The sequence below is a fragment of the Staurois parvus genome, unplaced genomic scaffold (genome assembly GCF_062004578.1).
Source record: "Staurois parvus isolate SC_StPar_1 unplaced genomic scaffold, SC_StPar_1.0 ptg000077l, whole genome shotgun sequence".
Taxonomy (NCBI): Eukaryota; Metazoa; Chordata; class Amphibia; order Anura; family Ranidae; genus Staurois; species Staurois parvus.
The window spans coordinates 3,313,588-3,329,530 of NW_028317873.1; the positions used below are offsets into that span (position 1 = coordinate 3,313,588).

At 40.5% G+C, this 15,943-nt stretch overlaps 1 protein-coding gene across 1 annotated transcript in view; it reads left to right on the forward strand.

Moving 5' to 3' along the window:
* Positions 1-15,943, forward strand: part of ERP44 (endoplasmic reticulum protein 44) — a 105,229-nt gene that overhangs the window by 83,146 nt on the left and 6,140 nt on the right. The window contains exons 10-11 of the mRNA XM_089669456.1: positions 867-1,008; positions 12,639-12,741. Coding sequence (XP_089525582.1) covers positions 867-1,008; positions 12,639-12,741 — 245 coding nt within the window. The remainder of the gene's footprint in view (positions 1-866; positions 1,009-12,638; positions 12,742-15,943) is intronic.

Below are 15,943 nucleotides of genomic sequence, written 5' to 3' on the forward strand. Positions count from 1 at the left end.
TGTTTTTTTTTTTGTTTTTTTTGTTACAAATTTACATTTATCTTTAAAGCAACAGTTGTGTCTTGCTGTAGCAAAATACATAAGTCATGGTTTGCTGTGCAGGAAACCACATCTGCATTTGGGCAAGGCAGTATATGACTCATAAGTGTGTAGAGAATTCTGTCAACAGTACTCGCCTTATGCACACAGCTACAGCTTTTAATTAAAAGTGCTTATCTTATGTTTTTTGGGATTTTTTTTTATTTTTTTATTGCATTTTAATTCATGCATAAAAGAAACACCGTTTTAAAATACATTGCACCTCTTGTGGCATATAGTGTGTGTGTGTTTGTATATATGTGTGTATATATACGTGTATATATGTATATGTGTGTGTGTATATATATATATATATATGTGTGTGTGTGTGTGTGTGTGTGTGTGTGTGTGTGTGTATATATATATATATATATATGTGTGTGTGTGTGTGTGTGTGTGTGTGTGTGTGTGTGTGTGTATATATATATATATATATATATATATATATATATATATATGTGTGTGTGTGTGTGTGTATATATATATATATATATATATATATGTGTGTGTGTGTGTGTGTGTGTGTGTGTGTGTGTGTGTGTGTGTGTGTGTATATATATATATATATATATATATATATATATATATGTGTGTGTGTGTGTGTGTGTGTGTATATATATAATGTGTGTGTGTGTGTTTATATATAATGTGTACATGTGTGTGTGTGTGTGTGTGTGTGTGTATATATATATATATATATAATATATACATATATATACACACACGATAAATTAATAAGTCTTTAAAAAACTGATTTACTTAAGAAACTTATATCTTCTATTATGCAGGAACAATAAACTTCCTACATGCGGACTGTGACAAGTTCAGACATCCTCTTTTACATATTCAGAAGACTCCTTCCGATTGCCCTGTAATAGCTATTGATAGCTTTAGGCACATGTATGTTTTTTCAGATTTTAAAGATTTATCGTAAGTATACGTTATTTTTAATTTTTACCCTCGCCATTGAATATCTTAAGATTTTCAAATTGGTATTTGTCCAAGAGCACTGTATTTTGGTCTTCAATAGTAAAGCAGGTGCACATCAGCTCTTTTAGCCTAGGGTTACACTGCCAGTTAAATATCTTTTGCTATTGAGAGGTTTAGGCCTCTTGCTGATGGCTGCCCTGCGCACGATCAGCTGGGGATCCAAGAACAGAACCCCAGCTGAGCTGGATTAACGGTTTAAACTGAACGGTTTATTAAAATTGTGACAGCGGGTGCAGGGAGAGGATCCCTGGCCCACTGTCAAAATGAGGAATTTGTGGGGGCTGCTGCAGCAGTATTATGTTGCATGTTACAAAATAATGAAACTGCGCAAATACCCCACCTTAATCGTGTACAAAGCAGCAAACACACCAAGAGGATATCCCCTCCAAATCACAAATTAAATAAAAAAATGTGCTGCACTAAATGAAATATAGATACCTCAAAGCATTCATGAATAATATACAAATATATGTCCAATAGAGGATAAACAAGAAAGTGCTCAAGAGTGAACCATTGCAACAAAACAAATACATTGAATAAGCATAAATAAAACATTCTTTATAGAGTGTATAGAACACTCCCCTTTTTTTCTGTGATGAATGATGAAGAATCTTCATTCCAATATAACCACCAACGTGAATTTGCACCACTGTGAGATCAGATTGGAGGCTTACCAGATCCTTTTGAACCCTTAATTATAGGGGGTCAGTACACGCCCAATATATATAATCCCGTCCAGGCTCATGTGTCTTAGATCGGATCACGTGCACCACCCAAGGCTCCTCAGGCCATCCCAATGTTATGGAGTCAACATATACTCATGAAAATAGAGGTGCCTCTCATAGTTCAGTAAGTTATTTAGAAGAACGAAAATGAACTTGCAAGCTTAAAAACATCAATCAGCAGAAACAAACTAAAATGGCGATCCTTACGTGATGACGTCAGAAGGGAGGCTCTTCCTAATGCGTTTCATCATAACCAGATATCTTCCAGAGGCTTTGCCATCTTTTATCCACTTGGGGACTTTTGTATTTACTTTGTGTCCTGTAAATATTACAGGAAGGGAGAGAAAATCTCGCCAAAGTGAGTTGGGGGGAAGAATCCTTCTTGGACATATTTCACCGGAGCACTAGGAGTAGAAATCTGACATTTGGTCAGGAAATAACCCCTTACCAAATGAAACAAAGCTTAAAAAAAAAAAAAAAAAAAACCCTGTTTGGGCTTTACATTCACTTTAGCTGCTAGTTGACAGAATCACACTGATTTCAGTGTGCTGCAGATGAGGTTACTATTATCATTTGGTTAACGGATACGTTCACCTTTTTTAATAAATAAAATAATAAATGCACATATTTTTGCAGGAAAAAAGTGTACATTTTATTATTTTTTCCTGCAGACAAGCCCTGCAGCTTTCCGCCCGTACCTATATATGTGATGTATATTAAAAGCTGCAGGGCTTGTGACTGAACGAGAATGCTCATCAGCACCCTCACAGTTCTATCAGAACTACAAGTTGTCAGCTGTGGTGGATGACAGTAGTTGTAGTTCATTCATTCACAGGAAACTAATTGAATGATGTACAGTGAAGGAAATAAATATTTGATCTCCTACTGATTTTGAATGTTTTCCCACTCACAAAGAAATGATCAGTCTAAAAATCGAATGGTAGGTGTATTGTAACAGAGACAGAAAAGCAACAAAAAATTCAAAAGAAATGCATGTCTAATAAATTATGCACTGATTTGCATGTTCATGAGGGAAAGAAGGATTTGATCCCCTTCACAAAACATGACTTAGTACTTGGTGGCAAATCCCTTGTTGGCAATCACAGAGGTCAGATGTTTCCTGGAGTTGGCCCCCAGGTTTGCACACATCTCAGGAGGGATTTTGGCCCACTCCTCTCCAAGTCATTAAGGTTTGGTGGCTGACCTTTGGTAACTCGAACTTTCAGCTCCCTCTACAGATTTTCAATCAAATTAAGGTCTGGAGACTGGCTAGGTCACTCCAGGACCTTAATGTGCTTCTTCTTGTGCCACTCCTTTGTTGCCATGTGTTTTGGGTCATTGTCATGCTGGAACACCCATCCACAACCCATTTTCAATGCCCTGGCTGAAGGAAGAAGGTTCTCACCCAAGATTTGACGGTACATTGTTCCTTCCATCGTCCCTTTTGATGCGGTGCAGTTGTCCTGTCCCCTTAACAGAAAAACACCCCCAAAGCAGAATGTTTCCACCACCATGTTTGACAGTTGGAATGGTGTTCTTAGGGGTCATAAGCAGCATTCCTCCTCCTCCAAACACGGCGAGTTGAGTTGATGCCAAAGAGCTCGATTTTGGTCTCATCTGACCACAACACTTACAACCAGTCCTCCTCTGCATCATTCAGATGTTCAGTGGCAAACTTCAGGCGGACCTGGACATGTGCTTTCTTGAGCAGAGGGGCCTTGCGGGCACTGCAGGATTTCAATCCTTGTCAGCATAGTGTGTTCCCAATTGTTTTCTTTGTGACTGTGGTCCCAGCTGCCTGGAGATCTTTGACAAGATCCTCACGTGTAGTTCTGGGATGATTCCTCACTGTTCTCATGACCATTGACACTCCACAAGGTGAGATCTTGCATGGTGAACCAGACCTAGGGAGACTGACAGTTGCTTTGTGTTTCTTCCATTTGCAAATGATTGCACCAACTGTTGTCACCTTCTCACCAAGCTTGGCAATAGTTTGGTAGCCCAGTCCAGCCTTGTGTAGGTCTACAGTCTTGTCCCTGACATCCTTGGACAACTCTTTGTTCTTTGCCATGGTGGAGCGTTTGGAATCTGATTGTTTGATTGCTCCTGTGGACAGGTGTCTTTTATACTGGTAACAAAATGAGATTAGCAGCTGTAAGGGAATCCCGGTGAGACGATTGGCGAATAGAAGTGCGCATGTGCACAGAAATGCGCGATCGTGCACACGCACGGTGAAGATTGGTGCCAGACAGACTATTTTAAAAGGTGCCTCTGCCTGTGCTGACTGATATCACTGTTCAACAAATTTTTATTTTTTGCCAGTTTTGGAAACAAAACGATCCATTTCTTAATGAATTTCACATTCTGAGTTCAAATATAACAATGAAATTTGTCAATTGGCTCTAGTTTTTCTGTAAACGGAAAGTTTTCTACTATAGGCGTAATGACTACATAATGCACAATAATTATATAGATAGATGTCTTTCCACAAATATAAAGCAAGTGATATTGACTACATAACAAAGCCTAAATGGCATAATATATTGCATAGGATTACCAAGAAAAATTATAGCCATAAGCTAAGTTGAATCATTTTAATACTTAGGATTCTCACTAGTTTTGTCTTCAGTTTGTGTCGGTTTAGCTTCTCTTGGCTTTTCTCTTGTATTCGAGGAAAGGGCTATGTCTTACAACTGTACGTGACTACACGCTTCAGGTTCTTCCTCACTTGACTCAACCATGAAGGATTCTGGTGCTTTAGGAATTGGTAGCCCCTCTCCATGAGGAACTGGACGTATTGCCGATGGAATATTTGGATAGTGCACAGATAACTTTTTCTTCTTATTTAGCCCTTTTACAATTGGAGGCACCATACAAAAGTAACAATTACTAACATGATCTGTTGGCTCTCTCCAAATCATTGGCACAGCGAAAGGCGTAGATGCCTTTTTTCCATTCAACCATTGCTCCAGTGCCGTCCCACAAGAATTGCAGCATATATGTGGTGCCCAGCTCTTGTCCTGGTCTCCTATCTTGCACCCAAAATACAAGTTGTAGGCTTTCTTAATCATTCCTGTTATCCTCCTTTTTTGTGAGATAAAAGTTATTTCACCGCAGATATAGCAGAAATTATCTGCTTTATTCACACAAGTTCGAGGCATTACTGAGTAGCCTATATAAGCATAAAACGAAATGTAAAGACGCTGTCGAACTACAATCAGCTACAGATACTGCAGCTTTTATGCAGTGAAGTGATGCAATTAAAGGCTAATATTGCATCATCTCAGTATACATGCAATTTTCTATTGGTCACCAGTATCAATTGCGCAATATGCAGCTGAAGTTGCATCATAATTTTGAATGGCTTACGTCATTAGATGGGTGAATATATCATGGAAACTAGAGCCAATCAACATTTTTTAGGGTCATTTTCGTTTTCAGCACCCCAAAATTATGTAAGATTAGCTAATTTTATGCCCAAAACTTTTTACCTGTTGAACAGTGTATTCAGCTGTTCCCCGTTTCCTGCTCGTTCCTGTGTGATTTCCTTGTGCTGACCCGGCTTGTTCCTGACCTGACTCTTGATTACTCTCCTGCTTGATACTTGTTCCTAACTTCGGCTCTGCTCCTGACTTTGGCTTGCTTATGATTTGGTGGCTTGCTTATGATTTGGTACCTTGCTGTCCGCCCGTTGATGACCCTGGCTGTTCCTATGACATTGCTCCTGTGTCCCATCCCAACTTCCTGGCTTGTTCTGGTGCACACCTGGCGACCTACCATACCAGCTCTGCATATCACTACTATTCCTGAATCTGAGGTTCATCAGTCTTCCAAAGTCTCCAGCTGCAAGAGCTGCAAACATCAGCTGGCACTCTTGTCATCCTGGTCCCTAAACACCCTCTGTTCCACTTCCAGTGGGGTCAGGGCTAGTGACACCAGTGAGGCCGACCTCGTCATATCAGTCTCCAATCAGGTACGTGACAGCAGCACTCTCTTTAAGAGACTGCTTCTAATCTCAGCTTGTTTCCTGTATGACAGACACCTGGTAGCCAGAAATCCTGCTCAATGATAGGGGATCAAATACTTATTTCCCTCATGAACATGCAGATCAGTCATCATTTGTTTGAATAGCAACAAAAAAATTCAAAAGAAATGCATGTCTGTCTCTCAGTGTTACAATACACCAACCATTCGATTTGTAAACTGATCATTTCTTCGTGAGTGGGCAAACATTCAAAATCCGCAGGGGATCAAATAATTATTTCCTTCGCTGTAGCTGTATGGGTGGAGCCCCAAACAGCTACACTGTTTTTAAGATGTGACAGTGGGTATGGGGAGAAGTCACACCAATGGGGAGGCAGGGCAGCAGGAGATGGAACATGTTACATGTTCCACCCTAAATAACGTAAACCTTGTCTATAATCTATGATAGATTTTAATAGCTTTATCCGTTGGGTCACCTGTGGAATTAGGCGACACTAAACCTTTGACAAGCCACCCAGTTATTTTATGAAGAATACAATATCACAATAAATTGTACACTGGGACGAAGTCTCTTGTGATTCTTTATAAATGTAGTGTTTTTCACAAGCATACTGGTTTTGGGAAGGTGATGTCACTGAAATTGAAACTGAATACCTTGCCCCCATGCAAGCACAAGTCTGGCCCTCAGTGAAAATTACTAATTGTACATAGCATATGTAAGGGTACTACACACAGGCATGCACATTCTCCACCTATAGAGGGAGATACAAAGGGAATTAAAGGTGACCTTACACCTGTAGACAAAGCGCTTTTTGTCAAATCTGGTAAGAACTAATGAAGTTCTAACTTTTGATATTGCTCTCATCCAAGAAAAATCATTGCTAGTGTTATGTGCATTTGTCAAAATTTAATCCAGAAATGGAATATTCTACTAAAATCACAACATTCACATGGTACTTGAACAAAAAGTCATTTGAAATCACTCAAATCTGCGAAGGCACCATCTAATGGTTGGATAAGTGATTTTTAACGCTTTCTCTTCTGAACATTTGAATGAAATTCTACAAGTGTAAGGTCAGCATTAGACTTCATCTGAGTATGTGTTGCAGTGGATCCTGTGCTTTCATGAGTTAGTATGGAACTGATTTGAATTTGATTTGTAATTACATAGCAACGTATCAGGTTTTATATATGGAATTTTTTTTTCACTTCTGTTCTTCTGTTTACACATTCTGTGAATACATAAGGGGAAAGAAAAGCGTAAGTAAACAAGGTTCCTTTTCTGTATGAGAGCTGCAGCTCTCATACTGACATCGCTGGAAATACAGCACTGGCTGCAGGGGTGTGGAAATGTTTTAAAAATCTACTTGTCCAAAGGACTAAATCGGGGTTCCAATCTACAGTGGGGCAAAAAAGTATTTAGTCAGCCACCAATTGTGCAAGTTCTCCCACTTAAGATGAAAGAGGCCTGTAATTGGCATCATAGGTAGACCTCAACTATGAGAGACAAAATGAGAAAAAAAATCCAGACAATCACATTGGCTGATTTGGAAATAATTTATTTGCAAATTATGGTGGAAAATAAGTATTTGGTCACCTACAAACAAGCAAGATTTCTGGCTCTCACAGACCTGTACCTTCTTCTTTAAGAGGCTCCTCTGTCCTGCACTCATTACCTGTATCAATGGCACCTGTTTGAACTTGTTATCAGTATAAAAGACACCTGTCCACAACCTCAAACAGTCACACTCCAAACTCCACTATGGTGAAGACCAAAGAGCCGTCGAAGGACACCAGAAAGAAAATTGTAGACCTGCACCAGGCTGGGAAGAATGAATCTGCAATAGGCAAGCAGCTTGGTGTGAAAAATCAACTGTGGGAGCAATAATTAGAAAATGGAAGACATACAAGACCACTGATAATCTCCCTCGATCTGGGGCTCCACGCAGGATCTCACCCCGTGGGGTCAAAATGATCACAAGAACGGTGAGCAAAAATACCAGGACCACACGGGGGGACCTAGTGACTGACCTGCAGAGAGCTGGGACCAACGTAACAAAGGCTACCATCAGTAAGACACTACGCCGCCAGGGACTCAGATCCAGCAGTGCCAGACGTGTCCCCCTGCTTAAGCCAGTACATGTCCGGGCCCATCTAAAGTTTTATAGAGAGCATTTGGAGGTTCCAGAAGAGGATTGGGAGAATGTCATATGGTCAGATGAAACCAAAATAGAACTGTTTGGTAGAAACACAACTCGTCGTGTTTGAAGGAGAGAGAATACTGAGTTGCATCCAAAGAACACCATACCAACTGTGAAGCATGGGGGTGGTAACATCAAGCTTTGGGGCTGTTTCTCCGCAAAGGGACCAGGACGACTGATCCATGTACAGGACAGAATGAATGGGGCCATGTATCGTGAGATTTTGAGTGCAAACCTCCTTCCATCAGCAAGGGCATTGAAGATGAAACGTGGCTGGGTCTTCCAACATGACAATGATCCCAAACATACCTTCCGGGCAACAAAGGAGTGGCTTCGTAAGAAGCTTTTCAAGGTCCTGGAGTGGCCTAGCCAGTCTCCAGATCTCAACCCCATAGAAAACCTTTGGAGGGAGTTGAAAGTCCGTGTTGCCCAGCGACAGCCCCAAAACATCACTGCTCTAGAGGAGATCTGCATGGAGGAATGGGCCAACATACCAGCAAACAGTGTGTGCCAACCTTGTGAAGACTTACAGGAAACGTTTGACCTCTCATTGCCAACAAAGGATATATAACAAAGTATTGAGATGAACTTTTCATATTGACCAAATACTTATTTTCCACCATAATTTGCAAATAAAGTCTTTCCAAATCAGCCAATGTGATTGTCTGGATTTTTTTTGTCATTTTGTCTCTCATAGTTGAGGTCTACCTATGATGCCAATAACAGGCCTCTCTCATCTTTTTGAGTGGGAGAACTTGTACAATTGGTGGCTGACTAAATACTTTTTTGCCCCACTGTATTTGTCCCTCGTGAAAATCTACTTGTCCTGAAAAGGGGACTTTATGGCGACTTTGCATTTTTTATTTCCTAATCACCACCCACTCCCGTCCCTGCCTGTCTTCAGCCCCACACCTAGTAATAGTTTAATGTAATCAGGTTAAAATGATATTGCTTTGACTTTGTGACTAAGCCCCCAAATGCCCTTTCAACAGCCATTGAGGCATGCTTATGTACAGGAGAATGGGGCAGATGGTGGACTTGGCTCTAAAGTCATGTCCCCAAAAAAGTGAAAATGGTTTCAGAGAAACACATAGTAGATACTTTTAAAGGATCCTACTCCCTTCTGGTTCATTGAGGGGCACAGGAATTCAGATAGTCATGATATACAGCTGTCTACAGCAGGTTTGGACCCTGGTGAAAAGGGAAAAAAATTGTAAACCATTCCCTGTGTAATTCCCTCCTTTACCCAGGATGCCTTAGTTTTTGCTAGAGTTCTTTGAGTTTAGACACCTTTTCCTCAGCCTTGGTGAGGTCTCATCTTTGTGTGTGTATATGTATATGTATATATATATATATATATATATATATATATATATATATAATTTTTTTTTTTTTTTTTTTTTTTTGCCTCAGTGATTTTAATCAAGATTCCCTGCTACACCACTGCTTGAGTAGGTCTTTATGTAGCAGCTATCTGGATTTGCTCAGCCTAGCTTTGGAGGCCATATCTTGACCTACTGGATGTAAAGGACTAGCCTGGAATGTGACCTTTGGGAGACAGCAGCAGTTTTTCATTCCATTAGGTGGCCCTGCCTCCACCCTTCCATCTGATATTTTTCAAGTGAAAAATCAAACTAGCTGGGCAGAAAATTACTGGTCGAACAATGGCTGCATCCAATTAGATTCAGCCACTGTTCAATACAATAGCACAAGCAGAAGTTTTATTCATCCACAGTATATAGTGTGGAAAGAGGAATTGGTTAGATTTATATGTGAATGGCCAGCTTTAGTTGCCTTTCCATGTCTGGAGCTGTGGCATGAATTTGACACTGTCTCTGAAGACTTGTAAATAAGGCTGCTTGGGCTAAAACATTGACCTGTTTGTTAACATTTCTGAGAATCTTTCAAATATCCTTAAGGATTTAGGCTGAGGGACAGAGTTGAGTTCTAGCAGCGCCAAGCTCTTCCTACCATTCAAGCAAAAGAAGCATTGTTTCACTTCTCTCCTTCATCTACTTCGGCAGTAGGTACTCATAGACCTTCGGGACCTGATAATCGCTCAGTCTGAAGGACTCGGAGCTAGGGGTCAGCTAACCCTACTGAAAAATCTTTTGAATGTAGGCTAACTGTATCCAGACAGGTCCTTGGATAGTTTACCAAACCCTTGAGTGCAGAGAGCACTCCTTTAGCCCACAAACTAACTCCTTGTATGTCTGTCTTATGCTACAACACAAAAACATCACAACTTCTGTTTCCCTAGCTTTCCCACATCTTGGAACCCCTTTCTCCCATCCAAATGGGGAATTGCACCCTGTTTGGACACCCGATCCCCTCCTCAGAAGGTCCATGGGTTTTGCTAACTGCATCATGGTACTGTATACCTATCCAAAGGGACCTCCTGACCTACGTGATGAACCAGGACTAATTCTGGCTGGCCTTGCCTAAACAAGGACATTGCCCCCTGCATCCTTCAGAGGATGCCAGTTCAGGCATCCTATTGTGGGATGATCAGACCTTTTTTTGAAGAGTCAGCTTTTTGTACCGTTGAATTAAACATGCTTCTGAAGGGCATACCCTCTGCAAGATTTGATTGAATAGGGATTTGCAGGTGGTCTACTGTGTGCCATTGAATCTTTGTTGGGACGTTCACCTCTTTCCCCCAGTCAGGGGTGTTTGGGGCATTGGGGGAACCCGGTCTCCGGATACTCTCCCTTTCTTCTGTTGCACTTGGTTCTTTCCAGCTCCTCTATCTTTTTCTAAGAGTCTGGACTCTGAGATGTCCACATGGTCTTTATGATCATGTAGTTCCTTAATTAAACAAGCTGAGGTTAGAAGCTGATTGGTTTCTGTGCAGAAGTGAGCCTGATTTTGTACTTTCCAGCTTTAATAAATAAAACCCGGTGTCTCCTGAACTGGTAGCAGGTGTAATACGCTGGGTTCCCTGTTACAGATTCCCCTGTTGGTGTTGGGGTACATATGTAGAACCTTCTAATGGCATAGGTTCTTGTTCCCCAGTTTACTTTCCCTTAGTCTGCCATTAATGAGATAAATGTTCTGATCAGTGAGGTTAGGTTTACTGTTTCTTGCTCCACAGCGATGGATGCTTTCCTGAACTGTAGTGGGTTAGAAGATTCTTTCAACCATGTTCTGTGTTCAAGGGTTGACATCCGTACAGTTCTTTTGTCCGGCCCCAGAGACTCATTTTTTTTATTCACCTTCATTTTCTTCAGGAAGTCCTCTTTTTTGTGTGTCTGGGTTATAAGTGTAAGGCTTGGGCCTTCCTTTGTAGACAGCCTAGTCTTGTATTTGTCTCGGGGCTCTGTTCTCCTAGGGGCTTGCCCCAGTGTTTGTTTCTGTTGACCACATTATGTTGTGGGTCTGTTTTTTCCATTACGAAGTAGTTATCATGTTCCACCTGTTTGGTTCACAGCCTATTGCTGGTTCAGGCTCAGTGTTCACCAGAGGGGTGAACCAAAGAATGATCTCTTTTTCTGTTCTTCAACTTTAGGTTGAACCTTTTGTGGCCCTCTTTTGATCGTTGGCAGCTTCCCCTGTCCTGCAGGGAGCTTTACCTCATTTGGCTCAGTTTCGGGTGTTCATCCTTCAGGTGGTCCTGAGTTGCAGACAGTCCCATGTCCCTTCTTGTGGGCCTGTCACTGGCTGTTGCCCACTTATCGGTTTTAGACGCCCTGACTGTATCTGAATTCCTATGATGCAAGACAATGGACTAGAGAGAAAATGCATTTTTTGTTTACCTTAAAATCTATTTTCTTGGAGACCATTGAGGGGTACTGGTCCCACCCCTGTGTTTTTTTTTTTTTTCCTGTTTCCTTTGGTACAGCTTTTCCAATAGCTGAGGCATGTTGTATAGAGGGGAGGTTATATAGGGGCTGGCTTAGCAATTTTGCTGGTTTCCAGTCTCCAATCCTCCTGGAGGTGGCAGTATAATCCAACTGTATCTGAATTCCTGAGTTGCTGTAAAATCTTAATTGGAGTTCATTGAGCAAGTCTAAAAATCTTGTATTTTTTGTGCCTGCTGCTGGGCAGGGATTCTAATTGTCATTGTTTTTTTTTATTTTTAAGGCTTGTAGCTTCTAAAGTACATTTATACATTAAGTTTATGCATAGGAGGTGGGGAGCAAAATCCCAAAAGGAAACTTGCAGAGTTTTTGAACTTTGAAATAGCGCTTGACTTCACCTGCTGGTGAATGTTTAGCCCACTTTTTTTTTTTTAAAGAGTAGAGGAGTAGAAGAATAAAGTAGGGAAGCATTAAAACCACAGCCAGGAATTTTTTGTTGTCTAGAAGAGGAAAGGAATAATCCCCAATGTACACAGAAACAGAACTGGAGGTTAATGGAAGTCTCACAAAGTGAGGGGGAAATCCGTTTTCCCTGGAACAAGTACCCCCATTCGATGGCCCCTAATCTCTTTTGTTATAGGGACAGCTCTAAAATTTTTAGATTTCCCTTGACTTTCATTTTTGGAGACGATAGTCTTCAGTACAAATAGAGTGGTCCCTAATGGGACAAAGTAACCAGTAAAAACTTGATAGCCCTTTTATACAAGAAAAAAAGTTTTGCCTAGAAATACACTTTTAGTGCAGTATGCTTGAATATATCAATTATAACCTTGTCTTCTCTTGCATTAAATCATTTTCAGGATCTCAGGTAGACTAAAGCAGTTTGTATTAGATCTACACTCTGGAAAGCTACATAGAGAATTTCACCATGGACCGGATCCAACTGATGTTGCTCCTGGACAGGTATAGTTCAAGAAACTGCTTATATGTGTGTTAATAGGACAAAAATACTTGTTCTCTTAAAGGGTTAATCCACCAAAAGAGGTAAGAGCGATAAAACACCTGACCGTTTCTTGCATCACTCACAGATTGTATAGGTGAGATACCTGCTTGAGTTTTTGGGGCACTGCTTAAAAACTATGAGGGATACCCACCTCACTTTCCAGTTTGCATTTATTTATTTTGCGTAGTAGAGCATGTAAAGGGAGTTGTTGAAACATGCAAAGGTAGACAAGAACACTGAAAACTTCAGATAGTGAGGAATTGTGTTAAAAAGTATAGCCATTAGGTATTGGCGTTAGTGTCCATGTCATAAGAACTTGGAGGAAAACTCAACCCACCATACTCCACCTATAAGAAAATGACACTTTTGGAATCGGTAAAAAGTGGAGACGGGGAGCTTCTTATGCTTCACATGCATTGGTCTCATCTTCACCTGCCACTACATTAAAATTGTAACAATGCCCTTAGAAAAACAATTTGTTGTTTCGTTTTAACCACTTCAAGACTGGACACTTTTCACCCCCTTCCTTCCCAGATTTTAGTGCTGTCACAATTTTGAATGACTCAGTCATGCCCAAATTAAATATATTTTATTTTTTGAGACAAAGCTTTAATTGGGTAGTATTTAATCACCGTTGAATTTATTTATTTTCAGTATAAAGGAAAAAAGGCCAACTTTTTTTTTTTTTTTTTTTTTTTTTTTGTTATAAAATCTTGCAAATCTTTCTTCATAAATTTAGGCCATAGTGTTTTCTGCTACATTTCTTTGGTAAAAGTAACCCAAGTCAGTGTATATATTTGGTCTGTGGGAAAGTCCACAACGTGTGTGTGTGTGTGTACAGCGGGTAACATAAGTATTGAACACGTCACCGTTTTTCTCCGTAAATATATTTCTAAAGGCGCTATTGATAGGAAATGTTTACCACATGTTGGTAACAACCCATGCAATCCATACCTAAAAAGAAACCAAAACAAATAAGTTCAGAAATTAAGTTGTGCAATAAAATGGAATGACAAGTAGGAAAAGTAATGAACATGCTAACTGAAATTAATTTAATACTTCGTACAAAATCCTTTGTTGGTGATAACCGCTTCAAGTCAACTTGAAGGTGTGAGGTGTGATTTTGGCCCACTCTTTCACACAAGGTCTTCATCATTTGTTCTTTCCATAGATTTTATATTGGATTCAAGTCAGGTGATCACAATAATGAATGAATGACTGTGAATGAATGGATGCCATATATACAGGTGAAACTCGAAAAATTAGAATATCGTGCAAAAGTTCATTTATTTCATTAATGCAACTTAAAAGGTGAAACTAATATATATGAGAGAGACTCATTACATGCAAAGCAAGATAGTTCAAGCCGTGATTTGGCATAATTGTGATTATTATGGTTTACAGCTCATGAAAACCCCAAATCCACAATCTCAGAAAATTAGAATAATACATGCAATCAATAAAACAAGGATTGTACATAGAACAATATCGGACCTCTGAAAAGTATAAGCATGCATATGTACTCAGTACTTGGTTTGGGCCCCTTTTGCAGCAATTACTGCCTCAATGCGGCATGGCATGGAAGCTATCAGCCTGTGGCACTGCTGAGGTGTTATAGAAGACCAGGATGCTTCAATAGCGGCCTTCAGTTCTTCTGCATTGTTCGGTCTCATGTCTCTCATCTTTCTCTTGGCAATGCCCCATAGATTCTCTATGGGGTTCAGGTCAGGCGAGTTTGCTGGCCAATCAAGCACAGTAATCCCATGGTCATTGAACCAGGTTTTAGTGCTTTTGGCAGTGTGGGCAGGTGCCAAGTCCTGCTGGAAAATGAGGTCCGCATCCCCATAAAGCTCGTCTGGGGAAGGAAGCATGAAGTGCTCCAAAATCTCCTGGTAGACGGCTGCGTTGACCCTGGACTTAATGAAGCACAGTGGACCAACACCAGCAGATGACCAAATCAACACAGACTGTGGAAACTTCACACTGGACTTCAAGCATCTTGCAGTGTGTGCCTCTCCATTCTTCCTCCATACGCGGGGTCCTTGTGCCTCTCCATTCTTCCTCCATACGCGGGGTCCTTGTGCCTCTTCATTCTTCCTCCATACTCGGGGTCCTTGTGCCTCTCCATTCTTCCTCCATACTCTGGGTCCTTGGTTTCCAAATGAGATGCAAAAGTTGCTCTCATCAGAAAAGAAGACTTTGGACCACTGAGCAACAGACGAGGTCTGTTTTTCTTTAGCCCAGGTAAGACGCTTCTGACGTTTTTTGTTGTTCAGGAGTGGCTTGACAAGAGGAATACGACATTTGAAGCCCATGTCCAGGATCTGTCTGTGTGTGGTGGCTCTTGATGCTCTGACTCCAGTCTCAGTCCACTCCTTGTGAAAGTTCCCAACACTTTTGAATGGCCTTTTCCTGACAATCCTCTCCAGGCTGCGTTCATCCCTGCTGCTTGTGCACCTTTTTCTTCCACACTTTTCCCTTCCACATAACTTTCTATTAATGTGCTTTGATACAGCACTTTGGGAACATCCAACTTCTTTTGCAATTACCTTTTGAGGCTTTCCCTCCCTATGGAGGGTGTCAATGATGGTTTTCTGCACAACTGTCAGGTCAGCAGTCTTTCCCATGATTGTGATTCCTACTGAACCAGACTGAGAGACCATTTAAAGGCTCAGGAACCCTTTGCAGGTGTTATGGCTTAATTAGCTGATTAGAGTGGGACACTTTGAGCCGAGAATATTGCACCTTTTCACAATATTCTAATTTTCTGAGATTGTGGATTTGGGGTTTTCATGAGCTGTAAGCCATAATCATCACAATTATGACAAATCATGGCTTGAACTATCTTGCTTTGCATGTAATGAGTCTATCTCCTATATTAATTTCACCCTTTAAGTTGCATTACTGAAATAAATGAACTTTTGCACGATATTCAAATTTTTCGAGTTTCACCTGTACATTTTTTTTTTTTTTTTTAATTCTATATTGCCACCAGTTAGTATCTCTGATCACTGCCACACTAGTCATGATGTTGCACTGCTCTGGAGACAGTATGTGTTTATAAAAAAAAAAAAGTGTGGGGAAAAAAAAAACTATTTAATTTCAGAATTTTCACAAAAATTACAACTTCAAAAACTCACCATGCTTCTTACTAAATATCTT